The 27,304-nt window shown below is 46.0% G+C and overlaps 4 protein-coding genes across 10 annotated transcripts in view; 2 read left to right on the top strand and 2 right to left on the bottom strand.

Annotated features, from left to right (window-relative positions):
- The first annotated feature begins 455 nt into the window (after positions 1-455).
- LOC117585588 (ceramide glucosyltransferase) lies at positions 456-3,056 on the top strand. Its single transcript, XM_034275129.1, has one exon. The coding sequence runs from the start codon at positions 727-729 to the stop codon at positions 2,038-2,040; it is 1,314 nt and encodes a 437-aa protein (XP_034131020.1). The 5' UTR covers positions 456-726; the 3' UTR covers positions 2,041-3,056.
- Positions 3,057-6,469: 3,413 nt separating this feature from the next.
- On the top strand, positions 6,470-11,092 carry LOC117587759 (synaptojanin-1). The gene is made up of 3 exons (XM_034278694.1): positions 6,470-8,046; positions 8,112-10,379; positions 10,447-11,092. The coding sequence occupies exons 1-2, from the start codon at positions 6,577-6,579 to the stop codon at positions 10,359-10,361; spliced, it is 3,720 nt and encodes a 1,239-aa protein (XP_034134585.1). The 5' UTR covers positions 6,470-6,576; the 3' UTR covers positions 10,362-10,379; positions 10,447-11,092.
- A 152-nt stretch (positions 11,093-11,244) lies between these two features.
- On the bottom strand, positions 11,245-26,674 carry LOC117587802 (tetratricopeptide repeat protein 25). Of its 2 annotated transcripts, XM_034278758.1 has the most exons (3): positions 26,662-26,674; positions 12,028-12,752; positions 11,247-11,947 (listed from the first exon to the last, which is right to left on the bottom strand). In XM_034278758.1, the coding sequence occupies exons 2-3, from the start codon at positions 12,583-12,585 to the stop codon at positions 11,309-11,311; spliced, it is 1,197 nt and encodes a 398-aa protein (XP_034134649.1). In that variant the 5' UTR covers positions 12,586-12,752; positions 26,662-26,674; the 3' UTR covers positions 11,247-11,308. The 2 variants fall into 2 exon arrangements, with proteins under 2 accessions (XP_034134657.1, XP_034134649.1); XM_034278766.1 differs by lacking the exons at positions 12,028-12,752; positions 26,662-26,674 and adding an exon at positions 14,739-15,524 and having other exon boundaries at positions 11,245-11,947.
- The window catches only part of LOC117587766 (syndecan), a 99,821-nt gene continuing 90,917 nt past the window's right edge, over positions 18,401-27,304 (bottom strand). For 2 of the 6 annotated variants that reach the window (XM_034278705.1, XM_034278715.1), the window contains exons 4-7: positions 24,288-24,429; positions 23,056-23,631; positions 19,886-20,050; positions 18,401-19,812 (exon numbers count right to left, since the gene is read on the bottom strand). In XM_034278705.1, the coding sequence (XP_034134596.1) occupies positions 19,640-19,812; positions 19,886-20,050; positions 23,056-23,631; positions 24,288-24,429 (1,056 nt within the window). In that variant the 3' untranslated portion in view covers positions 18,401-19,639. Of the gene's footprint in view, positions 19,813-19,885; positions 20,051-23,055; positions 23,632-23,966; positions 24,430-27,304 lie in introns of all 6 variants that reach the window. The other 4 variants (XM_034278737.1, XM_034278723.1, XM_034278731.1 and 1 more) reach the window with 4 other exon arrangements.

Raw genomic sequence — 27,304 nt, 5'->3', positions numbered from 1 at the left:
TTGACTTTTTCAATTTTTTTCGCTTTTCGTATTTATTTGAGATATAGATTTATATAGATAGATAAATCCTCGCACAAACGACACTTGTATCAGTGTAATATCAGAGCTGTCTAGGAGCAAATTCGGTGGTTCTAGCTCTTATAGTATCTGAGTGCTAGCTGACAAACAAGACGGACAGACAGACATGGCTATACAGACTCGGCTATTGATGCTGATCAATACTAATCTGAACAGAATATATACATGCGTGACATAAATCCACTTTTATGAACAAATAAAATATACCGTATATATTTATTTAGATCCTGTGGTTAGTTAGCGAACTCAAAATATATCGCATAAAAATATAAATATATTGATAGTTTGTCAACAAAAATATCACGATATAAATATATTTTTATTTTCAAAAATATCGATATATTGATATTTTGATATATATTTGACAACCCTACACTAGGGCACACGAAAAAAATGTTAAATACGCGAACCGCCTGATCCGATGTTCGCGAGAAAAAGAATCGGGAAAGCCTTTAAAAAAGGTAACGCTTGACAAACCGCAACCAATGCATACCAAGTAAATCTGTGGCAAAGCAGCAGCGCACCGCAGCGCCCACCCACCCCGCGACACACACCACACACAGTCAGAGACTCCGTCGAACAACGAGATAGGGAGCGCCACTCACACACCACAGCACACTCACGCCCACAGAGACAGGGGACAGAGCGATGTCACACCTACCTGTGCCACTGTACGGCTTCGCAGCGTTTTTCATGATTTTCTGGTTTGGCACCTGGATGGTCCATCTGATAGCCATTTGCTACGGGAAGTACAAGCTGCACAAGAAGTCGTGCAAGTTGCCGCCAGAGTCGTCGCCACTGCCAGGAGTCTCTATTCTCAAGCCGCTGATGGGCGTCGACCCGAACCTGCAGCACAACCTGGAGACCTTCTTCACGATGGACTATCCAGTGTACGAGCTGCTCTTCTGTGTGGAGGACAAGGACGATCCGGCCATAAAGCTGGTCGAGGGGCTGCTGGAAAAGTATCCCCGGATAGATGCCAGGCTCTTTGTAGGCGGCTCTGATGTGGGCGTGAATCCGAAAATCAACAACATCCATCCAGGGTATATGGCGGCGAAGTACGATTTCGTTATGATCTCCGACAGTGGCATCAAAATGAAAAACGACACGCTGCTGGACATGGTGCAGAACATGTCGGATAAGCACGCACTGGTCCATCAGATGCCATTTACCTGTGACCGGGAGGGATTTGCCGCCATCTTCGAGAAGGTGTTTTTCGGCACCGTCCAGAGCAGGATCTACCTATCTGCCGATGTTCTCGGCATTAACTGCCACACGGGAATGTCGTGTCTGCTGCGGAAAGCAGTGATCGACCAGCTAGGCGGCCTGAGGGCGTTCGGCTGCTACCTTGCGGAGGACTTCTTCATCGCCAAGGGCGTGACGAAGCTGGGATGGAAAATGAGAATCTCCAATCAGCCCGCACTGCAGAACAGCGGACTGTGCGACATCGGCAGCTTCCAGGCCCGGCTCATACGATGGGCAAAGCTGCGCGTGGCCATGGTGCCCACGACCATCCTGCTGGAGCCACTCTCCGAATGCATGATCCTGGGAGCCTTTGCGGCGTGGTCAGCCTCGGTTCTGTTCAACTGGGACCCCCTGGTGTTCTACATGGTGCACATACTCTGCTGGTTGCTGTCCGACTGGCTGCTGCTCTCCATAGTCCAGCACGGATCGATGCCGTTCCACAAGTTCGAGTTCGTCATTGGCTGGCTGTTCAGGGAGCTGACGGGGCCCTATCTGTTCCTGCACGCACTCTGGGATCCGGCGATACGTTGGCGGACCCGCACCTTCAAGCTGCACTGGGGCGGCATGGCCTACGAGTTGAACACACCCGCCGACTGTCCAACCGCACCGCTGCAGCCACAGCCGGCGCCGACGTTACCGACGGCGTCAGCGGTGGCGGAGGTCACGCCAGCGGCCACATTCTGTACAGGAGCGAAGCACCGTCTGCTGGTGTCGTAGCAGCAACTAGTTAAGTTAATTATGTTGTACTTTTGAGCAACTCAGCGGACTGCAAAACGTAGACGGAAGACGGAGCTGGTGACAGACGTCTGGTAGTAGTATTATTAGCTAAACCCTTAGTCACTACGTAAGCATAGACTTAATGCTGTAAAAAGAACAGACTCCACTCTCATTCATAGGCATAGGCATAGCGCACACCCCCAGCCACACCCACACCCACACCCACACATACAATCCAAATGTCCAGCTTTAAAGGGAATTTAGTTAACTGCAGCGTTTATACACACAGTCTTAGAGTTGCTGCGTGGCGTGCCAGCGCAGATTCGATTAGATTAGAGGCATAGGCATACGCATTGATTCGACTCGATGACAGACAAACCGAGCGACGTCGCCTTGTGGTTCCCAGATCACAGCAATCTAGGGCCTTGCCGCCCAGCTTGTGGCACAGTTTGGTGGCTTCGCGCAAACTGGTTAACGATTCCTACTTCTTACGACATAAGTTGTGGCTTTGTACATACATATATACATATATTTATGAAGGTATATATATATATTTGTAGCCAACATTTACACCCCCCTAGTCTGTACGGACATGTTGCGATCGCGAATAATACTCGTTGCGAGCTCTAGTTGTTAGTTAGTTAGCAGACGTTTATAATTATTATTTCTGCTTCTGTTGTTGCTTTTCTTATCGTAATTATTGATTATTTTGTATTTCTAAGCCCACCCTAGATATGATTTATAATAGTTTGTAGACTTATAGTCTTATTAGTTGCGTTTTTGTTTTGTTTGTTTGCCGCAGCTTCTGTACATAAATAAGCTCCGATAAAGAATGCCATTGAATAAATCAAATTTACATGATCGTCCCCATTCTAAGTACCTCCATTACCGTTGTGATTGATGTTTGCTCATTGATATCATTATTCGTTTTGAGGCTAAGCATAAATAGATCATTCTTATCAGCGCACGAGCATGACTCAGACAGTGTCAGGGCCCCCTAGCCTCAGGGCGCTGCTACTCAAAATGTGGGAAAAGCTGAGCTGAGTCACTCCACCACCGACACTCACTTATTTGCCATAATTACTCGTAAGAGTAACAACCATCGCACACTTGACGCGATCGTTGCCTCTGCTCCGTTCTAATGCGGGACTACAGAAATGATCTTGTACAGTTGTTGGAATAATGTTTGTGGGGTGTGTGGGGGCAGGGGTCAGACTGGACATTACGCATGGTTGAAAAACCAAAGTGTAGAAAGTATCAAAAGTATTACTTGATGGCTGCCTTGGGGACTGCTCTTGAGGAATTTTCCTCTTTCTTTCACCAGAGTCCCTTATCGTATTGAACTTAAACCGAGTATAAAAACACAAACATATTTATGAATTGCGAGTCCACAGATTACAGTTGGCATATCAGTAGCACAGCGGTGGAGAGGAGAGTAGAGGGAGATGAATAGTAGTAGAGAGATCGAGAACGAACGATTCACTCGCTGCCAGTGACGCCTTAAGTCTATATGTAAATTAATTATGAAATGAATAGGAAACGTATATGAATATGAATATGAGTAGCTATTAGCTTTTCGGCAGTACTGCGCTGTCATTGATAAGGCCAATTTAAAGCGTCTGCTGGCTATTTCTGCGATGCCCTAAAAGGTGAGAAAATAATTAAATCCAAATAGCGAACAATAGAGGAATGAGATCGAAGGCAACTTCCGAATGGGAACCCGTTCCCCGATCGTTGCAGATTATTGTGTATGTAAATTCGGCTTCAATATCTGAACTCTTATCAAACCCTTGTTGCTTAAGTTTAACTTAAATTAGCGCCAGTTGGTTGATTAGATTATGTAGAGATTCGAAACCCTTAGCCTATATCTAGCTACGATTAGAGTGGAATATGGTTTGATTCGCTGCTGCTGAAAGAAACTAGAGGCAAAAGTCGAATTACTTTGCGAGCTGATAAGAAACTAAAGTGTACTATTTTTTAAATATATTTGTAACTAAGGCTAAAGCTAGTCAAAGCAAAAGGTAATTATACCAAATAAAAATCAAATGGCAAAACTAAAACCTCATGACCAGCATAACACATTCCCAGTTCATTCTGCATCCAGCATTGTTTACATTCTGGAATAACGCTCAGACAATGTATCTTTATAGAAATGTTTACACTTAATTAGACTTGTCGAGCGCGATAAGGCATGAATCATCTGATTCATGCGGTGATGCGTGCTCTGCCCGCGGATCGGCTCTATTGTGATTTACAATTTTTGGGACTATGCCATTCAAAATGGCAACGTTGGACGCACTTCCAATCAGCATACTTGCGAACTATCTAATCAATGTTTGAGACTGTTATGTGGCAAGTGCGCCAACCGCTATACACGTGAACCATGGGAAAGCTTTGGATGAGACATTGCGTCCGGAGGTGCGTCGGAGGAAACCCAGTGGTACACTCACTCGCGCGCAGAGTACAAAAGTGAAGGCCCAACCCTTATCTTTGAGAATTCCGGTGGCTTTGCTGTATTAAGATATCGCTTTATTTTCTAGATAATATAATTCAAAAAATTTAGAGCGCCGTGCTGCAACAGAAGTAAAGTTCGGTAAGTAGCCAACAATCGACTGTTGTCAATTAATAAATGGCCTTGTTTCATCTATAAATGCCAGCCTTGCCGTAATCTCCGTCTGCAGTTGTTGCACTTTGTGCAACCTTTTCAAAATTGCGCCGATTCGTTTGACCAAATCGATATGTCGATAGCCATCGCATGCCGATCAGTGCTGCCAGATTTCTGAGTTACGATTAAACATGAATGAGCACAAATACACATGATTGAACGTGCTTTAAATTGTTTGAAGAACTTGAACGACTTGAATGAACCTGATTGAAGCTTGTTGATATATATTAAATAACTTCAATAAACATTTTTGTTTGTTGGTAAAACTCGGCTGTTTCCTGTCGAATCAGGATGTGCAACACCTCCTTAGGATCGGGAAAGTTTCCCGGATCTTTTGCTATCCTTTCTGATGCAAGGACATTATGGTTATTATTATTCTTAAATATAATCTACACAAGGCTATAAGTCGGCTGTTTGCTTTCAATTGAAAAGGCCTTGGACCATGCTATCTCGCGCGGTTTTTCTTGTATCGCCATCCTAACGGACAACAGAAACGGGGCTCTAAACCATGGTTCCTAAATACGCTAAAAGCTTAGCGGCAGTGCATTTGATAGGCCCACACTTGCCATCGATAACGCATCGCACATAACATTTAATATAACAACAGAACAAGACTCAACTACCCATCTCTAATATAATAATATCTATCAATTCTTCGAAAAAAAAACTCAAGAATTTGGGGAGTCGTGTCTGGGCACACTGCAAGCACGTGGGGAAAATAACCTCTACGCCAGGTAAGTATTAGAGCAAAGCTGTAACCAAGTTACATATTACGACGTGGCGATTTCCCCCTTGAAAGGCGGGTGGCCAAATAATTCCCCTCTACCTAAGGGTAGAGCGGTAACTTAAAACCACAAAAAAAAAAAAAAAAATTCTTCGAAAAAATAACAAATTAGCTCGTACCAAACATTAATCGAGTTCATCGACAAAATTGGAGTAAAACTGTAACAAGTTACATATCTCGACGTGGCGATTTCCACCTTGTAAAGGCGGGTGGCCAAAGGGTACCCAAGGGTAGAGCGGTAATATAAACCCTCAAAAAAAAAAAATTAAAAACGAATAACGATTATAAAAGGTATAAACAATAGTACAAGTGCCTCAAAGCCCTCAAAGGCACATATGGCACGGGAATGTCCGTGCAAACGTTGGATGAGCTGGGAAAGAGTCAATATTGTGTTATTCCCAGTGCAAAAAAACTTCCCACGGTTTTGTTGTATGTGAAAAATCCATAGAATGCAATTGTATAGAAAAGTGTTTATCAGCGCACGCACACATATAAACGTGCAAGAGATGCGAGAGTGAGAGAGAGATAGCGTAGAACACACAGCTGTTGTGGCCGGCAGAAACTATTGTGTGTTTGTGTGTGGGTGAACTTGACTGCGTGGGAAGAGGGCAGAAATATTGGAAAATTCGTGCAAAATTGTTCTCGTTTTTGGTTTGTTTATCCTTAAAAGTTGTCTATTGATGTTTAGCAGACCTTCTCGTGGCATTTATGATTCTTTAACGACTCGAAAAATGAAAATCAACCTAGATTCTAGAACGGTATTGTCGATACCCTTGGCCCACCATGTCATAGGTCAATTAATTGATTGAAAATGTTAAACAGTTGCACAAGCATATGTATGCATTACAAATGATTTAAATGGTAATTTCCTTGCTCAAACATTGCCAAGCATACGCGGCGAGAGTGCTTAAATGCTCATGCAATGGGTATGGAAAATTAAAGTACACCCACAATTAAAATATTCTCATTTACTATTGCAGATGTCTTAGCCTAGTGAGGTTGGAAGAGCCCGAGCAACTAGAATCATTCCAAGAAAAAGGATTAGATAACTCCAGCCACAGAGACAGACAGAGACAAACCAATAGCCATGGCCATGTCAAAGGTAATTCGCGTGCTGGAAAAGTCCATAGCTCCGTCGCCGCACAGTGTGCTGCTGGAGCACCGCCACAAGAGCGACAGCATCCTGTTCGAGTCGCACGCTGTGGCCCTGCTGACGCAACAGGAAACGGACGTGATAAGAAAGCAGTACACAAAAGTCTGCGACGCGTACGGATGCTTGGGGGCCCTGCAGTTGAATGCAGGCGAGAGCACAGTGCTGTTTCTGGTGCTGGTGACAGGCTGTGTGTCCATGGGGAAGATCGGTGATGTGGAGATTTTTCGCATTACTCAGACGACCTTTGTGTCGCTGCAAAATGCGACCCCCAATGAGGACAAGATAAGCGAGGTACGAAAGCTGCTCAATTCTGGAACGTTCTACTTCGCCCACGTCAATACAAGCGCCAGTGCGGCCGCAGGCTCCTCGGGATGTGCATTCAGCAAGTTCGACATCACACTGTGCGCCCAACGGCGGCAGCAGACGTCGGAGACGGACAATCGCTTCTTCTGGAACCGCATGATGCACATTCATCTGATGCGCTTCGGCATTGACTGCCAGTCGTGGCTGCTCCAGGCCATGTGTGGCTCCGTGGAGATTCGCACTGTCTACGTGGGGGCCAAGAATGCGCGGGCAGCCATCATATCCAGGCTGAGCTGCGAGCGGGCAGGCACTCGGTTCAATGTGCGCGGCACCAACGACGAGGGCTACGTGGCCAACTTTGTGGAGACGGAGCAGGTGATCTATGTGGATGGTGAGGTCACCAGCCATATTCAAACCAGGGGCTCTGTGCCGCTCTTCTGGGAGCAGCCGGGTGTGCAGGTGGGATCGCACAAAGTCAAGCTGTCTCGCGGTTTCGAGACTTCCGCTGCTGCCTTTGATCGGCACATGAGCATGATGAGGCAACGGTATGGCTATCAGACGATTGTGAATCTTCTGGGCAGCTCCCTCATCGGCAGCAAAGAAGGCGAGGCCATGCTGAGCAATGAGTTTCAGCGGCACCACGGCATGTCCGCCCACAAGGACGTTCCCCACGTGATCTTCGACTATCACCAGGAGTGCCGCGGCGGCAACTTCACCGCCTTGGCCAAGCTTAAGGAACGAATCGTGGCCTGTGGGGCCAACTACGGTGTGTTCCATGCGGTCAATGGAGAGGTCATACGGGAGCAGTTCGGAGTTGTGCGCACCAATTGCCTGGACTGCTTGGATCGCACGAACTGTGTGCAGACCTACCTGGGCCTGGACGTGCTCAACCTGCAGCTGGAGTCGCTGAAGATGGGCGGCAAGCAGCAGAACATCTCTCGCTTCGAGGAGATCTTCCGTCAGATGTGGATCAACAATGGCAACGAGGTGAGCAAGATCTACGCCGGCACAGGAGCCATTCAGGGTGGTTCCAAGCTGATGGATGGTGCCCGCTCGGCGGCCCGGACCATACAGAACAATCTTTTGGACAACTCGAAGCAGGTAAAAAATGTCTTCCACAATCTAGACAATAACTGACTATTAAGCGTAACTGTAAATAATTCCAGGAAGCAATTGACGTTCTCCTGGTGGGCTCAACGCTCAGCTCGGAGCTGGCCGATCGGGCACGGATCCTGCTGCCCTCCAACATGCTGCATGCCCCAACAACGGTGCTCAGGGAGCTGTGCAAGCGTTACACGGAGTTTGTGCATCCGCGCATGTGTCGCGTCGCTGTTGGCACTTACAACGTGAATGGCGGCAAGCATTTCCGGAGCATTGTCTTCAAGGACTCTCTGGCGGACTGGCTGCTAGACTGCCACGCCATGGCCCGATCCAAAGCCCTTGTGGATGTGAATAATCCCTCGGAGCATGCCGATCATCCAGTGGACATCTATGCCATTGGCTTCGAGGAGATCGTCGACCTGAATGCCTCGAACATCATGGCGGCTAGCACGGACAACGCCAAGCAGTGGGCCGAGGAGCTGCAGAAGACCATCTCCCGGGACAACGACTATGTGCTGCTCACCTATCAGCAGCTGGTGGGCGTCTGCCTGTACATATACATTCGTCCGGAGCATGCTCCCCACATCCGGGACGTGGCTATCGATTGTGTGAAGACGGGCCTAGGCGGCGCCACGGGAAACAAGGGAGCCTGCGCCATCAGATTCGTTCTGCACGGCACCTCAATGTGCTTTGTGTGCGCCCACTTTGCGGCCGGCCAGTCGCAGGTGGCGGAGAGGAACGCCGACTACTCTGAGATCACCAGAAAACTGGCCTTCCCCATGGGCAGGACCTTGAAGTCGCACGATTGGGTATTCTGGTGCGGAGACTTCAACTACCGCATCGACATGGAGAAGGATGAGCTGAAGGAGTGCGTGCGCACCGGCGATCTCTCCACGGTGCTCGAGTTCGACCAGTTGCGAAAGGAGCAAGAGGCGGGCAACGTTTTCTCCGAGTTCCTGGAGGGGGAGATCAGCTTCGATCCGACCTACAAGTACGATCTCTTCAGCGACGACTACGACACGTCGGAGAAGCAGCGGGCCCCGGCCTGGACGGACAGGTGTCTCTGGCGGCGAAGGAAGGCGCTGGCCGAGGGCGACTTTCCCTCCTGGAACCCTGGCAAACTCATCCACTACGGACGCTCCGAGCTGAAGCAGAGTGACCATCGTCCCGTCATCGCCATTATTGATGCAGAGATTATGGAAATCGATCAGCAGCGTCGACGGGTCGTCTTCGAGCAGGTCATCAGGGATCTGGGACCCCCAGACTCCACCATTGTGGTGCATGTCCAGGAATCGTCGGTGGACGACGAGGGGCCCACCATCTATGACGAGAGCGTGATGTCTGCTCTGATTGCCGAGCTGTCGAAGATGGGCGAGGTGACCCTCGTGCGCTATGTAGAGGACACCATGTGGGTGACGTTCAGAGACGGTGAATCGGCTCTAAACGCGGCCGCCAAACGGAGCACACAAGTCTGCGGCCTGGAGCTGGTCTTCGAGCTAAAGTCCCCCGACTGGCAGCACTTGGTGGACAGCGAGATCGAGCTGTGCACCACAAACACCATTCCGCTGTGTGCTAATCCCACAGAGCAGGCCCAGCTGCTGCAGGTGTCGCCGGAGATTCCCCAGCGGCCCAAGCAGCCGCCGACGCGTCCACCCGCTCGTCCGCCCATGCCCATGTCGCCAAAGAACTCTCCACGCCACATCCCGCATGTCGGAGTCATCAGCATTGTGCCCAAGCCGGCCAAGCCACCAATGCCTCCCCAGCCCCTGATGCAGGCGCCCCTCCAGCCCATGCAAGCGCCTCCTCGGCCGCCTGCCATGGACAACACACCCTCCTCCAAGGCGCAATCCCCCACAGAGCTGGCCTCCGTCTGCTCGTCGGGCTCATCTTCTGGCAAGGCATCGCCCACTGGCTCTGCAGTGCCTTCCGGTCCGCCCACTCCTCCGCGTCAAATGCAAAGTAAGCAAGCCACGCCCAACTCTACGCCCACAAGGCAGATAGCGCCCGGCTCATCAGCGGCCACTCCATCCTCCAAGCAGCCATCGCTGGAGCTGCCGGACACCGCCTACGAGACAACCAGCAATATATACGAGGAGATCCAGGACGATGTACCCGCACCACGGCACCCGCCCCCAGCTGGTCCACCTCCAGTTATTGGTGGTGGACCAGTGGACAGTCCACGTCGCCAGGCGGGGCCTGCTGGAGCTCCGATGGGTCCCCCGCCACCGCTCCCGAATCGAGGACGTGGTCCTCCACCGATACCAAATAGAAGCGGCAACGCACCGCCGCTGCCCACGCGACCTACTAACAACTAATCGAAATAGGCACACGGGGTAAGTACAGAAATGGTGTTCCTTATCCACCCTGATCCTCTAATCAGTGTTCTTTCTTAACCCACAGCTCGCTGTCTTACATTCCGAATTGCTGTATTTATTGTTGGAATCGCATACCGAATTATAATCGATTATATAAACAATCCTGTATAGAAAGAGAGAGAGAGAGAGAGAGAGCAAGGAACTAAACACCACATTGCATAGTTGAATCTCTGTTTGCACACCACCTACTTATGTTACATATGTGCTTATTTCGATGGCCACCAGCCAGAATCAAAACTAAACTTAACTTAATTATGTACCCGTAGAACGTTGCATTGTTGGATGATCCTTCCTTTCCTTTGTTGGATGAGAATATCAATTTTTATACTTGTTTACCGCTGGCCAAACGTACTCACGCCGCTGCACCAATACTCCAAGCATCGCAAGGAACAATGCCTGAGCTACTTAAATGGAATTACTCAGCGCATAAAGTTATTTAATATAGCCCATAGCCGTACTAGTCAATTTATGAAATTATACGAGTAGAACTGTTAGGCAGCAGTCGTGCCCCGATCGATGCATCCATCTGTCGTACCTATTTATTCCTCATGCCGTATGCCGCTGTTGACTAACATGTTGATTAATTATACATAGATCCAATCGCAAATGGCGCCTTCCGTCGCAACCCGAGTTCGACTTGACTACTCGTACAATATATGCAGTTAAAACAATATCAAAGAAATTGGGAGTTTGCAATTGCTATGTTCAAATGTTGAAGTTACGCATAAGAATAATCCACGATCGATTGGCTAGCCCATGAGAATACAAATATTATATTAAATAAATTATGTACAATATAATCTACAACTTGCTCCTGTTTATTGCAGCCCAGGAATCAAACACAACCCAAATCGAAACATAAACTTAACACTTCAGTGAGCTGTCAGCTAGAACCACTTGGGCATCGCATCGTTAGGCAGATTCTTGTGGTTGGGCAGTGCCGTGCAGGGCCGCTGCTGTCGCCAAAACTCCTGCCGCTTGTTGAGGAACTCGACCGCCTCCTTGGCAAAGGTCGATATGTTCTCCGTGTTGGTGTCGGCGCGTACCAGGTCTGGATGCAGCAACAGCTTCTCCAGATACTCCTTGTCCACGCACAGTTCGCCCAGCAGCTTTCGGGCATTGCGTCGCTCCAGATCCGCCTTTGTGGGCTTCTTGCGTGTCGTCTGCGACTTTGACATGTTGTCGTCCTCCTTGCGCGACTTGCCGCTCTTTGGGGCTGATGGCGGTGCCCGCGGCTTGGTGCCGATGGTGTTCTCGATCGCCTCTTGGGTCTTTTGCACGCCCAGGCGGAAGGATGCCAGCTCTGGGCGGGCGCGTAGTCCGCGGTGGAAGAACATGAGGCTCTGCTCGAACTGTCCCAGGTAGTAGAGGGACTCGGCCTTCTGGTAGATGGCTCGTATATTGTTCTTCTCCTCTCCGAGGGCCGTCTCCGCGTCCTGCAGTGCCTTGGAGGCCTCACCCAGCAGCAGATAGCACTTGCTGCGCGATATCAAGGCATTGATGTCCGTGCTGTTCAGCTCCAGAGCCTGCAAAAACCAGAAAGATTGACTATTAGAATCGGCAAAAGAGAAATGTGAAACCGGAGTGGCGGTGTTCAAGGGAGAACCTTGCAAAAGAAGTGAATGGCATTCTCAGGATTCGCATTCTTGATCTCCTTGAGCCCCAGAGCTATGACCGAGCTGATGTCTGCCTCGTCGGGTATGAGTAGCGCCTCGTTGCGGTCCTGCTTCTGTTTGATCTGGAGACTCTGTTTGATGTCGAAGGCCCCGGCACTAACAGCAGCTGCTCGATCCTTGTCCGTGTAAAAGTCTACGAAGTTTTCCTTGGGCTTTTTCTTCTTGGCGATTTGCTCCTCGATGCGTTTGCGGGCCGCCCGCAGCTCGGCCTCAATGCGGTTGCCCCGCTTGCCTCCGCCGCCGTCGCCACCGTCATCCGCCTGCTTGCCTCGTCCCCCACGATCGCCCGACGACCTGCGTCCGCCGCAGTACGAGTCACGGCGATCCCATATGGGCTGCTTGTGTGAGCTGCGACGTCCGCGACCCTTTGACCTTTTGTGCGACTCGTCCAAGGACTCTTCGTCTGCATTGGCGCCCGTTCGTATGAAGCTCTGCAGCAGCTCCTGCTCCTTGTCCACGGCGAGGATGTTGTTCAGCACGTTCGACATTTCTCCAGTAGCAGTCCCAAAAGTTGGTGTGAAAATCCAACACCTTCGCACCCAGACAAACGGTAATTGAATCGTCCGATGAGCTGTTGCCAGGAAACTGGCGCCTCTTATGGGTTAACAATCGATACCAAATAACAATCACACGTGCTCAGGTGAAACGAAGCAGGCTGTGTCATGACATTAAGTTGCTGAATTGAATTTTGCCTTAGAGGTAACACAATGACCTTGTTGAAGCAATTTTTTCCATTTTAGGTGTAGGAATGGTTTGATTGTAACGGATTCCATGTCATTGTGATAAGTACTCATTATATGTAAGTACTTTTCTTGATTAGATTGGGATTACAATTAGCTGGATCCTAATGGCCCTCATCATATAGTTGTATCCGTTAAATGAATCATGAATGGCTAGTTTTATGGACCTTTTTTTACCTATATGGACCAACAGGTCCCTTTTAACTAAAAGGGAACTGACAACTGCCCATTTGACAGAGCCATCTGCCGAGAAAATGTTTACGTTTGTTGCCAAATTTCGCCGTTGTTTTGTATATTCGCTGGTGGAAGCGGCAGTGTAAAAACCTTGTGACCTGTGAGCCTCAAAATGTATTTTCTACACGTTTTATACACCAACCACACCAGTTTAGACTCGTTTTATAGACACCAGCTTCTGTCAAGCAGCATCGAGCTTAGAATGGAGCACCTTAAATTAAACGAGAAGGGACGTGTGAGACGCTTCTTACGCGTCACAACTTTTATACCCGGCACTCAGAACTACATCTAGATGTAGTCATCGCCAACCACTAGATATAGTTCACATTACAGAATACAAAGTAAAAAGCCTACTAAATAAAATGCATCAAAAATATTGGATCAGTTAATCGTATATTCCAATTTATGAGATATTTAAAACAGCAATAAAATTGGTACTTTTTCCCTGCACATTCTGTGAAATAATGACCGCTAGGTTTCACAGCATATTTTTCGAAAGTAGCGCCATTTATGAAAATTTCCTTTACGCAACTTTGATGGTCACTCTTTTTCTAATACAGAGCGTTAAAAACATAGTCTTGGTTTTAACTTTTAAAAATTAGCTTTTGGCCACTGTTTCCGCAACTCCTCGCAACCAGTTCAGAATCAAAATCTCGAAATAAAAAGCCAAGTTCAGCCGAGTCGGAATTCAAATCAATTTAATCTCTTCTTCTTTTCAATTTCGATATTCACCTGTTAAATGCATGTTCTTCCTCTTTCTCTATCATATTCACATATCACATGTATGTTCTATAGCAACAAGCTTCTGTCAGTAGTCAGTAAGTCATCTACATCTACAACACTTCTCACACCAACACGCTCGCCGCCCTTCCCTAGACCCACATACTGCTGAGTTGCGGTAGAGGCAGAGGCAGCGCCCTCACACAAAAAAAAACAAATATAAGCTGCGGGACGGGGTGGGTTAAAAGTCGGAAGAGTCAGCGCCAGGGAGAGGGCAGAGGCAGGGGCCGAGTGAAGCAGAAGCAGAGTGTGAATGAGAGAATGAAAAAGACCAACAAAAGCTGCGGGACAGGGTGGGTTTAGCCACTGGAAATTAATTTCTCCATTGTGGCTATAATAATGATCTGATTGGATCCCAATTTGGTGATCTGATAGATATGGCCATTTCCTACGGAATGGCGTTTTTAGTTTTCTTTTATCTTCAAAACTGTAGATTTGGGACGTTTTCGCCCATTTTCGGGGGCGGAAGGGGGCGTGGCTCATTTTTGAAATACACTGGTTTCAGTGTGAGCATACAGCAGTCCGCCAAAATTTGGTGGCTCTAGCTCTTATAGTCTCTGAGAACGAGCCGACAAACAAGACGGACAGACGGACAGACAGACATGGCTCTATCGACTCGGCTATTGATGCTGATCAAGAATATATATACTTTATGGGGTCGGAAACGCTTCCTTCTGTGCTACATACAAGCGTTATTCGCACAAATACAATATACCCTATTTACTCTTTGAGTACCGGGTATAAAAAGAGTCTGCATTCAATCAAACACCAGGCACTTCATAACATCGACGGTATCGTTGTAGGCACTCTAAGCTTGGACTCGTTTAATCTCCTATTATATTATGGTACTATAGTCCGTAATAGTTCCTGATTCCCTTAAGACTTACCTGATTGTAGCCGAACAACGCCTTATCGTATTCCCGAACTTTCATGTGGTTGTTGGACTGATCACAGAGCAGCTTGATGTTGGTCTCAATCTCCTCGATGGTGTCCACCTTCTGCTTCTTGCGCGGCATTTTGCTTAGTTATCAGATGATCCTGGTGAGTTGTCAACTCTCTGGAAACAGCATACTCCTAAGAAACGAGTCACAGTCGTCGTAGGCTTTTGACTCTACACTCAGTTCATTTTCCGACACATACATATATCCACTTCGTCCTATCCGGCGGACGTCCGTTCCCAGCACTCGTCGCTGGCAAACTGAATTGTTCACCTTCGCCTCATATTTGCCTAGCCTGTGGCTTGTCTCTGTCTCAACTCATCCTCCATCTCCTTCTACAGTTGCTTCCCCCTGTTGCTGATAGTTCTGTCAGCCTTTGTGGCTCTTTGGTCTGCATGTTAGTTTGCATGCGCTGACAAGCAGCAATAAACTTCAATAAAGTTACATTATTAATATCTCAGCAATGGACTGATTTACACGCACTTAATTGAAATTATTGAAATTAAAGCCCGATCCGCGAATAGCTTTAACCATTCGAGACAGAGGAGTCACGCACAGTCAGAGTTGTGCAGCAAAATGCCAGATGAGTTTTGAATGGTGGCCTGCCCCAAACAAATCCAATTAGAAACCAACCAGCTGATAAGAGTGGGGCCCCAAAGTCGAAGCCGAAGCAGGAGCCTCGACCTGGGCAATCAATATGCTGCAGAGAGGAGGGTGGCGAACAATGGGGCTAGACAGAACAGATTTTGGAAGGGCTCTGCCTCTGGCTCGGTGTGCATTGTCTCTGCTGTCGCTGCTTCTGCCACGGCATTCACTTGTTAAGAACATTCATTTCGACATATTTATGAAACCAAGCAAATTGCCATTAATTTTCTTGTATGGTTTTTAGAGTAAATAAATAAGTCTGATGTCGGAACAGGTCGAGTCGGGCCTTGCGTGCTCCTACCTCATTTCGACTGTGGCAGCAACCTTCGCGGTGGCGTGGCAAAACAATTTCATTTGCCAGCCCCCCAATGACGACGAGAAAGTCTTAATGCCCGAGACATTTTGTGGCCTATCCCCAATACCAGCCCCTGCCCCAAACTGACTGATTGCCGTTCCGGTTACGACGTTGCAGATATGACGTTAGAAATTATGATATTTGCATTTGTTCAAGTTGCCCCCGAAGTTATCCTTGTGGATGTCGACGAGTTGGGCCGGGGTCCATGTGATTTGAATTTGGTTGTTGTTCTTAATACCGATTTGAGTTTACGACAACAATTCGTATGATAATCGTATCAATTGATACCCTGATTAATGGCCCACGCACCCTCAGATCAGACCTCACTTGTTGAAGAGACACCCCCCATTCGTAAAGCAAAGTAACTAAGGCAATGATTTAAAGTTTAATTGATCATTGGATCTGCATTGCACACGGAGGAAATTTTCAATACTTCAATTTTGTCATACATCAGCAAGCCACTTTTGTCAGGGCGAGGATAGGGAACCAGAAAATAGCCAAAAGTTTGAACAATTCTCCTTTTTTTTGGTGTGGGAATTACCGCATAGCCGTGCACTGCCATCACATGTTTTTATAATACCTGCACACTCTAAATAAACATATGAGTTGCACAACTGAAACAAACGGAAACAATATATCAATATAAAGTCACCAGATCCAATACCAAATGTTGACACTCACTTGGTAAGATTATCGAGCAAACTCCAACCCATGGCAAAACATGGCTCATGGCTTTGCCGAAAAAGAATAAACCTTTCATATTCTGCGAGGTAAAGCCATTGATAAATTAAGTGGAATGAGATAAATCTGTGTGCTTCTACTCACCAAAAACAATCCCAAAAGTATAAATATCCCGGACAATAAGTGTACTATAAAACATATAAGTACTATAACCTCGATCCAAACTTTAAGATCGTTTCTAGAATCACCCTTTGATTTGTCTGAAATTACAGCTGAAATTGAAAGTGAAATACACAAATCCGCTATCACTTTGTTCCATTCGCAAACTGCATTGTCTTTGGCCAGTACTCACCACCAAAGATAGCCAAATCAATTCTTGATTTTGGTTTGGATAATTCTTTGTCTAAAATGATGCTTGATGATACCATGCCGATGAAGCCAATGAGTCCGTTCCATATTCCAAAGAATAAAGACCATGTCTTATCAGGCCAACAATCGAATGATGGACAATCGCAACACAAGCACATTTTAAAATGGAAATTTGAATTTTAAAAATGATAGAAGAAAAAAGGAGTTCTTTGTCAGGAAAAACAAAACTAAAATTTAACTTGAAAATTTGATTTTGTTTGAAATATAAACAAATTTTTAGAGCTCTCTATTTTTTTGAGTATCTACGGCTAAGGTCAGATGAACAATGAAATGTATTCCATATTCCTGAACGTTCATAATGATCAGGAGTTCTATGTTGAAATTATTGTTTGATATTTCTAGGCAAAGTTGTGAAGGGCTGTCAAAATTTTTTTTATTTTATTTATGTAGTATAGAAGAGGATAAGGGACGAGTTTTCTGTTTAAGTTTAAAGTAAACTATATTTCGTTTTGTTTAAATTAGTTTTATACCAGTTTATTTAGCAAATCAAAACCAATTTCTCAGTACATTCAGCGCATTTAAAAAACTAACAAACTAAGCTTACAAATTAGCAAAAAAAGTGTATGTAAAATTGGACAAATAGGTACTATGGGTCGAGAGTAGGACAAAACATAGTACTCGTACATATCAAAAGAGTTGCAGTTGCGTTTTTTACAGTGTAGAAAAAGTTGTATTCAGAAAAATGTTTAGTTCTTGTTGTCGCTCTTGCTGATGTGGCTGTGGCTGTGTCTGTGGCTGTTGTTCTCTTTTTTGTTTGTTTGTGTGAGTTTGGGTTGGTTTTAGGTTTAGATTTGGGGGAAGTACGAGTATGTATCGATGATGATGTTCTCCGAGAGCTTCCTTCCCCCTTTGGTGCACGCTCTGTTGTCGCAGTAGTAGTATGTATGTATATGTATGTTTAATTAATTATTTATGCATTACACACATTTACACACACAATTGATTTATGTTGCTAATTATATATACTTGTATATAAATGTATTATGTATTAGTATTTTTCGTTCTTATAACTTCTTTTCGTAATGAAAATATGGCATTAGAGCTGGAGAGAATATGGGTTGACTAACAATTAAACAAGTATTGCAGCTAATTTGAGGGCTGAGTCATTAACATTTCCTGCTGGTTTGCGTTTCATTTCAATTGTAAACTTAACAAGTAATTTTTACTATTGCATGTGGTAATGGATTGGATTTGATTTTATTTGATTGGATTGGATTGGATTGGGTTGGCTCGTGTTGTTTTGTGTTCTTCGTTCTTCGGACTTGTATTTTGCTTGCAAAAATAAACAATTGTCACTGACAGCGAACGTAAAAACTAAATAAATGCACAATAATCAATGCGTAATCCGATTTTGATTCTTAGCCATGGAAGAAGCAGTGGAGTCGAGCGTGGGAGACTGGCCGATTAATTTTAAAACCCATATGGAATACTAAATTAATGTACAATCGCTTTCTGGACGTTTTATGTCCTTATATACTTTTCGATTTCGTTTTTCATTATTATTTTCAATCTCAATTTCAATAAATATTCAAGTTTTTGTGTGTGTTTTTTTTATTTAGAAAAAAGTAGAAATAGTTCTCTTCATTTCATTACTAATTCCTTTTTAGTTTGTTTAGTTGCCAGGAAGGTTCAGAGAGTGTTCGTATTCTGTTTTTTTGCTTCATTTAGTATTTTTCGTTTTTCTCTTAAAGTTTTTTTTTTGTATTTTTCCATTTGTGTGGTTCTTCTTGTTTTTGTTTTAGGAATTACACTAATAATTACATAGTTTTGCTTATGTTTAACCTAAAAACATTAATTTATGAATCAATTTCCGCTTGTTATGTGTCGCACAATTCGCAATTCACAATAATTATTGGTATTCCCAACGGATTAACTTTTATTCTCTTTTTTCCGTGGTGTGAAATGGATGGCGGAAGTGACTGACCATTGGATTTAAAGGGGTCTTTCGAGAGCGGGTGTATAATCATGATATATCCAATTCGCTTCCATTATTCAGCTAACATATACTCGTATATTCATAATTGTGTATTCAATATGCGTCTGTCGCTGCCTCCATCCACATCGTCCATGTAGGCGCTGCGTCGTGTTTTGTGGTATTATTATAGGTATTATTTCTCGCTCTCCTCCTGCCTTTGCTCTACATACTCGTAATTCATAATTAATTCGCTTAATTTTGCCCGCCCTTATATTGGTTTCACTATGAATATAATATATATTAATTATATATTAGATTTCGCACGATTTGCGTGCGCTTCCATTCATATTTGATATTGGTTTTCCTTTTGTTTTCGTCGCTTAAAATTTACTTAATTAGAAAAGTCGCCCTCCTCCGTCAACCGTCCGGCATTAGCTTACAGGTAAGTTTTGAATTGTTTTTGTTTATGTGTTCCTCTCGAATCTCTGCACGCTTTTACTTGGTTGTTCATGGTTTAATGCGTTTAGTTTACCCCCCCAACGAAAAATTGTATGTGATCCGAAGATGCCTTCGATTTTCATTGAATTTGTGTTAGTTTTGTTGCTTTTGCTTTTGCTGTTTGCTGTTGCTGTTGCTGATGATTACTCATTGTGGCAGATGGCTGCTGATGGCGCTGCTCCTTCCGCGCTTCGCACTCCGCACAGTGTATCGAGATGAGCCGTCATCTCCTCCTCCGCTAAGATCCGTATCCCGTTCGAGATGGATCTCCATACGGGTGGATCCTCACTCATGGCTCACTTAATACCTGCGCGATGTGCCATTATCTCAGGCGTAGAACTCGCGATTATTCGCATTTTTCGCATAGGAATTGTTGGCCGGGGAGCGCTTCGGCTCATCCAGGGCGTAGGAGCCCTCGTCCTTTTTCCGCATGCGGTACACGATGAACATCACCACAAGAATGGCGCAAAGCAGGCCAACCACGGCACCGCCAATGACAGCTAAAGGTGCAGGGATGAGAAAAAATGTATGGTCAGAGATTGTCGGGTGAACAAGGAGGGAATGGCCTCTTACCTGCCAGTATTCCTGGCTGCGAGAAGAAGCTCGACGTACGATCGTCCTCGCTCATGATGACCACCTCGTTGCCGTTGGGCCTGTGGTCGACGGGCTTTGTGTCGGAGGGCTGGCTGTTTACGTTCGTATTCGGGTCCAACTCGTGCACGCTGCTGCCACCTCCCGCTGTGCCAAGAAAATAGAGCATAAAGTCAGAGATGAGATTGAGTGTCATAGCTGGGGATTAAAATTATCCATTTACGAGAATGCCCATGACGTGCAAGCAAAATAATACAAAAACAGATAGTGTGTGTGTTTATGTGTGTGTGTGTGTGTGTGTGTGTGTGTGTGTGTGTGTTTATGTGAGTGAGAGACATAGATCTGTTGTTGCGGGTGAGTACTCCGATATCCGATCGGATCGAGTGTCTATATCTGTTTCAGGGTGGTTATGTTACGTGTGTTAATGATATTTTATGCGATATATACAAGGCTTACGGTTAGTAGAGTTGTGATTCGGGACTACGTTTACAAGTAGAAAGGATACCTTATGCCGAACTTCAAGTCTTATAAAACTAGACTACGTACTGCCGGCGGCTCCTACCACCCATCCATCCGACTGACTGTCTGTCTGATTGTTTGCCCACCCGCACGAGCCCAACTTTTGAGCTCATTTCACGCTAATGAGCAATACGGAAAAGTTATGGCCAAATGAAAAAAGTTAGCAGCCGAGAGGCGGAGTAATGCAAATTGTGACAAATTTGCATGGGGGAAATCTCAGTAGGCTTCAGCGTAAGGCGAGAGCAGTTTCGAGATGATAGATGGTGAATCCATGGACACCTACCTCAAAAGTATTCACGGATCTGACACGAGAGCGACATGTTGAAAGAGAAGAGCAATTTGAATGACAATTTGGCTGTCAAAGAAAGTAAATTTAAATTAATTTAATTGACAGCCACACCCACACCCACACCCACACCCACATCCCTCCCTCCACTTCACTTATTACGTGTGTGTTCTTTGTGCTTTGTTGAGCCATTGTTTAACCCCATGACCCCTAGTCTGTTTTCATCTTTCCATCTGGATCCCAATCCGCTTTGGCCTCCCTATGCTTAAGACAAACAATTTGCTTGTTTAGCCCATGTACTTTGCCCCATGAAACATACCCACACACATGTGTGTGGCTTATGCTCCACCCCTCCTTGGGGGAGTAGATTGGTGCGGAGTAAGTGAGATTGGGAGAGTGGCATGCTAATTAGGTAATGGCCAAAAGGCTTATTGAATTGCCGCCAGACACACACTCGTAATCGAATTGAAACTCAAGCAAATCATTGGAAAATGATCGAATCGAAGCACACATCTCAAAGTCGCGTCTGACCCGACGAGAACTCCATCCACGGTGAAGCTATAAATGAAATATTTGCCTTTTAATGCCATTTTCTCATCTGCCATCTTCTGATTTTGAGATAACTTCATCCTGTGATAGAGCATTCCTGTCTATGTGTATCCATCAAACTGATTGTGTGTCTGTCTGTCTGTCTGTCTGTCTGCTTGCACGAAGCCAATAAAGGTGTATCCATCCGTGTATCTCCGATTGGATGTGGGACGGGGAGAAATGCACTTAATGCTGGACTTGCTGGCACTAGGAACTGCAGGATTTAATGCTCAGTATAAAGCATATGGACAGCTGTGGACGCAATTATGGCCGAAATTGTGGTCCTGCTGTGTGCTAGACGCCTGCCATATGCCACATGGTTTGTGCTTCGTGTTTATACTGGGCGTGGCACTGGCACTGGCACAAACATCAAAGCTGGCCATATATTCGCAGCCCACGCACGCACACACACACAGTGCCCATACACCTATCAGATCCACTCCTGGGTTCCCATTAGACTTTGTTTGTGCTCTCCCTCCCTCCCCACTCGCTTCATAAATAGTGTTTGCCACATACACAAAGGATGAATGGGTTTCGGGGTAAGAGCAACAATGCCCCCAAGTCGTTGGGAGTTTTGTGTGGAGTGGATTTGGAGGCGCTCCTTGCCACTGCCATTGCCAGGGACTTGGTGATTTTTCATTTCAAGTGGAGCGCAGTGAGGAGCGCTTTCCAAGTGCTTTCCACTCGAAGAGCAACAAAGCACAAAATCACTGTGCGGCTTAGTGTGATTCCAGGGCGGTTCTTCAGGGGGGAGCCGCGACAGTGTTGATGGAACTTTGGGCCTAGGGCAGGACTCTCTATATGCAGAACCTTGATGGAGGGCGTGTGCGGGTGCATCTCAATCGATGAATCGATGGATGGTGGATGCCCCGTCTACCGTTCTCATTTGATGCGTACATAAAACACACTTAAGCTATCCTTAAATTATGTGACTTAGAATAGCTTTATCCTAGGGTTAACACTAAAGTCTATGAGAATGTGAATGAGAATGAGCGTGAGGTTGAGGTTGAGGTTCGAGCCAATGGAATTGTGTTGGCTCTGCGGGAGTTTTTCCAATCGAACAAATGAATGAATAAATGCCAAAAGCAGACTGAATGAATGAATGAATGAATCGAATGGAATGGTATGGTCAATGGATGAAAATTGGTCACAGAATGAAAGTGTGGGAATTATGGTGTATTGGCCATTGTATAGCCGGGGTGTGCGGGGAGGAATTCCATGTAAAAGTCCACACAAAAGGAAACCCCGCAGCATTGTTCGTTGCCAGAGCGCGCAGTAGAGAAAAACTAAGGTAAAACTTAACAAATATATATATGTAAGTAATTGTAAGGAATATTCTATATACTTGAATGTGTGCACCAATCAAACTACGTAACATAACGTAACGTAACAGAAACCAAAGCAAATACCCAAGAAATCAACTACAATGCAAGCGAGAAAACTTTGTTTGCTGTTGAAAAAAGTGCTTTAGAAGATACAAATAAAATAAATATAATGTTAAATAAAATACGATAAAAGGAATGCAGTGCCGGAGATACCACAATTGGTGTCTCTCCAAAACATAAGCTGGGGGCAGAGACATAACACAAAAAGGAATCGCATTGTGGGTGGGAGGAGGACAAAACAAGAAGCAACAATGAAACACAAAATACAAAAAACACAACATAAAAAGCAAAGGCAAAACGGATAGACAAACAAAAAAAAGCAAATAATCAAAAGGAAAGTATAAAAAAGAGGAGTAAAAATAAAAACCACTGACGTCCGCGCTCTGTGTTGAGGTCTCCATCGTTGCCACGGATTCCATTTCCATTTCCATTCCCGTTGGTAGTGCCATCCTCATTGCCGCCATCCACATCGATGATGCTATCATCATCGTCGGTGTCATCATTATCACCATCGCCATCATCGGTATCGCTATCGATATCATGATCAGAATCATGATCGATGTTATCGCTACCATCGGGAACGGGCACTGCAAACTTTGGCTTCCCGGAATCGGGATGATCAATGATGATGTCGTCATCGTCACCCTCGTCATCATCCTCGCCGCCACCTTCCACATCGATGCCATCGCCACTGGCATCCTCATCCACATCGAGCTCCTCATCGAAGGCTGGGAAGTGGGGTAAGGGACGGCTCGCTGTGGTGGAATCGACAACAAGGGGCTTAGGCGTGGTTTGGGTGCGATTCGAGGCAGCTGTGGTTGATGTGGTTGTGGCCGCAGTTGTCGTACTGGTGCTGGTGGTGGTGGTGCTGCTGCTGCTGCTTGTCGTTGTTGGTGAACTGCTTGTTGTTGTTGAGGTTGTGGATGAGGTTTGTGTTGGTGTATGAGCTGCTGGATATAGAGATGGGGTTGTTGGTGTTGGTGTTCTTGTAGATGTTGTGAATGATTGATTGTTAGTGTTGTTGTCTCTAGATCTAACATAACTATAATCTAAGCTGGCAATGACTGTTGTAACTGTAACTGTATCTGTTGCTGCTGTTGTTGTTGTTGTTTTCGGCTCTGTATCTGTTGATGGTGTAATTGTTGGATTTGTAATAACTAAAATGTGGTGTACTGTGGTGTGGTGGTGGTGGGTAGAAGAGGGAGGAGTTGAAGTTGAAGTAGTGGAAGTAGTAGAAGATAGAATGTCTCGCTTAGAGTAGCTACAAAACTAGCTTGATCTTTACCGATTGTGTTAATGCCAGTGCCACTATGACCACCGATCTCACCACCACTGCCACTGATGATGCCACCGCTCTGGCCGCCGATGTGATTCTGATTACTGTTATGGTTCGCTGTGGTGCTACTACCAATGATTGTGCCACTATTCGCTGGATGGTGATTGTTATTAAGGTTGGGATTATTATTATTATTATAATTATTATTGTAATTAATATTCTGGCTGTTGTTGTTGTCGATTTGGTTCAGGTTGTTGTTGTTGTTGTTGAATCTACTCGATATGTGGTCGAGGTCGTCGTTGTGGCTGTTGTCGTTCGAATTATGCTTACTGTTTATGCTGGAGCCGCCGGTCTGCGAGATGCGCGTGTTGTGCGAACCGTGCTGCGAGTGATGATCCGGCTCGGCGTCCTCGTCATCCGGTCCAAAGCCAGAGCCAGAATAGTCCGGATCCTTCTCTAGATCGTCGTGTATCTGTAATCACAAAGCAGACACAATGGAATGGGGGAATTAGTTTAGGGCTTTGAAAACTTTTCTTCAGGGGACGGATGCGATTCCCAAGTGCTTGTAAAATTATTTGTGCGCAACAAATGGCAGCCATTTCCATGGAGAATAATACTAGCATGTCCTTGAATGTCCGCACTGCCAGTGGGTTGGTTCTCCTTTTGTGCGTTTGGGGGCTGGGCCACTCACATGGGCCATTGTCTGGCTGCGGTTATGTGACTGTGACGGGTTTTTGCGGTTTATTTGTGCCCCGAAACGAGCCCCAAGACCACAGAGATAGAGAGACAGAGGGGAAACGACCAAAGTGCCATAGCAACTGTGACCAGAGCCAATTGTCGGGGGACAGTCGACTGACAATCCTCCGCCGCAGCAGCAGCAGCAGCAGCAGCAGCAGCAGCACCATCCCCAGCCCCCAGCCCCCAGCCGCAGCCTCCAGGGCTTGTTTATTGACTTTAATTTCGTTTGCCGCTTGTTCTGGCCATAAAAACAGTGGCCCAAAAATAGAGGGGAAAATCGGGGCCAAAGGACACAAACTTAATTGAATTTCTCCACGCCTTATGAAATGCCCTACAAAACGATGGGTTTGTCTTGGCATTTGGCCAGAGCTAACGACACTTGTTGACCCGCCCCACAGAAAAAAAGGGACTAACAGTGTGAGAGAGAGAGAGAGAAGGAGGCGGGAGAGCGGACCATGAGTACTCATAATGAGAACGAGCTAAGAAAAAATTAAGTGATTTGAAGAGTGAGAGCAATTCAATTTCAATTTCTCTCCTGCTTGGCATATAAAACCGTAATTCAAATTAGATTTTCCAGCAGAGCTCTTTATCCTCTTGTATTTATTTCCATTTTCGTGTGCGAACGAAACGGACCCTCATTTTGAAGAGGATTAACAGACTCCAACCCGCTGTGCGTCCCTTTTCCACCGGTCGAAACCCGCTCATAACCGAAAATTTTAAGCACACGAGCCGCAGTGCCGCGGGGCTGCGGTTTTCCACGACAAATAAAGTACTTGTGTGCTGAAAGGGAATCGAATATGATGAAAGGGAGCGAGTGTTGGGACTATAGAGATACCTGCTGAGCTGAGGAACATATTCGAAATATATTGTACAAGATTCTGTAGAATTCTCATATCGAACCCAAGAGAAGGGGCCAGAAAGAAAGTTCCAGCTGCTCTGGTTCGCTCTTCTCACTTTCACATAAACCCCAACTGATTCTCCTGCTGCAGGGTATGCCAAAAATAAAGCAAAAGCAAACATTATCCTCGCAAATACTCGTTCCGTTTATTTTCGTCGAGATATTTTTGGTTTTTTTTGCTGCTGTTGTTTGCTTTTGTTTTGCTTCGTTTGAAATTTAATTAAAATATTTTGCGTATTGCGTATACGATGAGTTGTGCACGCCGAACCCCTCCACATTTATCATGTTTCGGAGAGCAGGCGGCACTTTTCTTTCACAGAAATGGAATCCACTAGGCAAACGCTTGACCAAAGTACTCATAAATATCCACCAGGGACACCATGCACATGGAGAATGGTTGCAGCATAGGAGACGCCCCAGAAGTGGCCATAAAGCATGTGGCAACAAAAAAAATGTTTGTCCTCCTGCATGCCACTAGGGGGAGAATGTTCGAGGATGTGAGAGGATATAGAAGGATGGCTGCAACACTTTCGTTCTGGCCGAGTTTATTTAGAGCGTGCTCCTCTATCCCTTTCGCTGTTTTGCCGCTTGATTTATGCCGCAATTAGCAGTCGCAAAATGGGGCAAGCAGCAAGCGGAAAAGGGGCAGCAAGCAGCGAGCAGCAAGCGGCGTGTGGCTGAGTGCTGAGTGGCAGCTTTGCCGCATGACTAAGCAGCCTCTTGCCCAGAGCATTTGCTTCATGTTCTCTACTTAGCTGTTAGTTTTCGCCGCTAAATGAACTCATTTCGAGAGAGGCAACAACTTGCCCCGAAAATTGCACTTTCATAGCCGCCACGTTGCGCTGTGCTTGCCTCGTTTACGGGCAGCCTCTGGCAGCTCCCCGAAGTCGCAAAGTTTCTCCCTTCTTCTGCTCCGACAAAGATCAATGGTGCAGGGAGTGGTAGGGGTAGGGGTAGGGGTAGTGAGGCTGCGGCGGCAACTGTGGCCTGCAGAGTGCAATTTGAATTTATGCAATAAATTGCTTTGTTAATAAAATACGAGCTGCGGGGACGAGTGGTTGAGAGGACGAGGCGAATGCCAAGGAGCAGCGGGTGCGCTGCAACCCACCGCTGGGGAGAAGAGTGCTGCAATATGGGTCATGCATGAATTTAAATTATGTCATTTCGTCCACTATTTTGGCCACCTGCTGCCCAGCCCAGGCGATGCCGCTGCTCCGCGCTCTGCAATGGAATGGAAAGGAAAGGAATACGTGGCTCGACTGTCTTTCTCCCGCTTGTGTCGCATTAAATTTGCATTTGCTGGCAGCTGCCTCCCACAACCACAACCACCACCACGACCACCACCCCGCTCTCCTCTTGACAGTTTCGGGCTGGCCAACGCGGCGTATGCTTGACACCATTCTGATATATGGCAACGAAAATGAAATACGAATAAGTTTCGCTGTGCCGGCGCAAAATTTCCATAAGGCGGAAATTGTTTCAATAAAACGTTTAAGAACTTCAAAAAGTTCCAGCTGACATGCGGAGCGCAGGAAGGATAAGGAAAGAGCGGAAAAAAGAGGGAAGAAAACTAGTTGCTGGCACGAAAACTCGAGGGGAAAACCCTTGGGTATGACGGAAACCCGAATGAGAGAAGCCAACGACGCGAGAGATGGAACAAAGGCAGCGGCAACCTTCGGAGCTTCCATAATGAGCGCAAATTGTGTCAGTC

Source organism: Drosophila guanche, unplaced genomic scaffold, assembly GCF_900245975.1.
Source record: "Drosophila guanche unplaced genomic scaffold, DGUA_6, whole genome shotgun sequence".
Taxonomy (NCBI): Eukaryota; Metazoa; Arthropoda; class Insecta; order Diptera; family Drosophilidae; genus Drosophila; species Drosophila guanche.
Note: the sequence above shows the minus strand (reverse complement) of the source record. Positions and strands in the feature narration are given on the sequence as shown.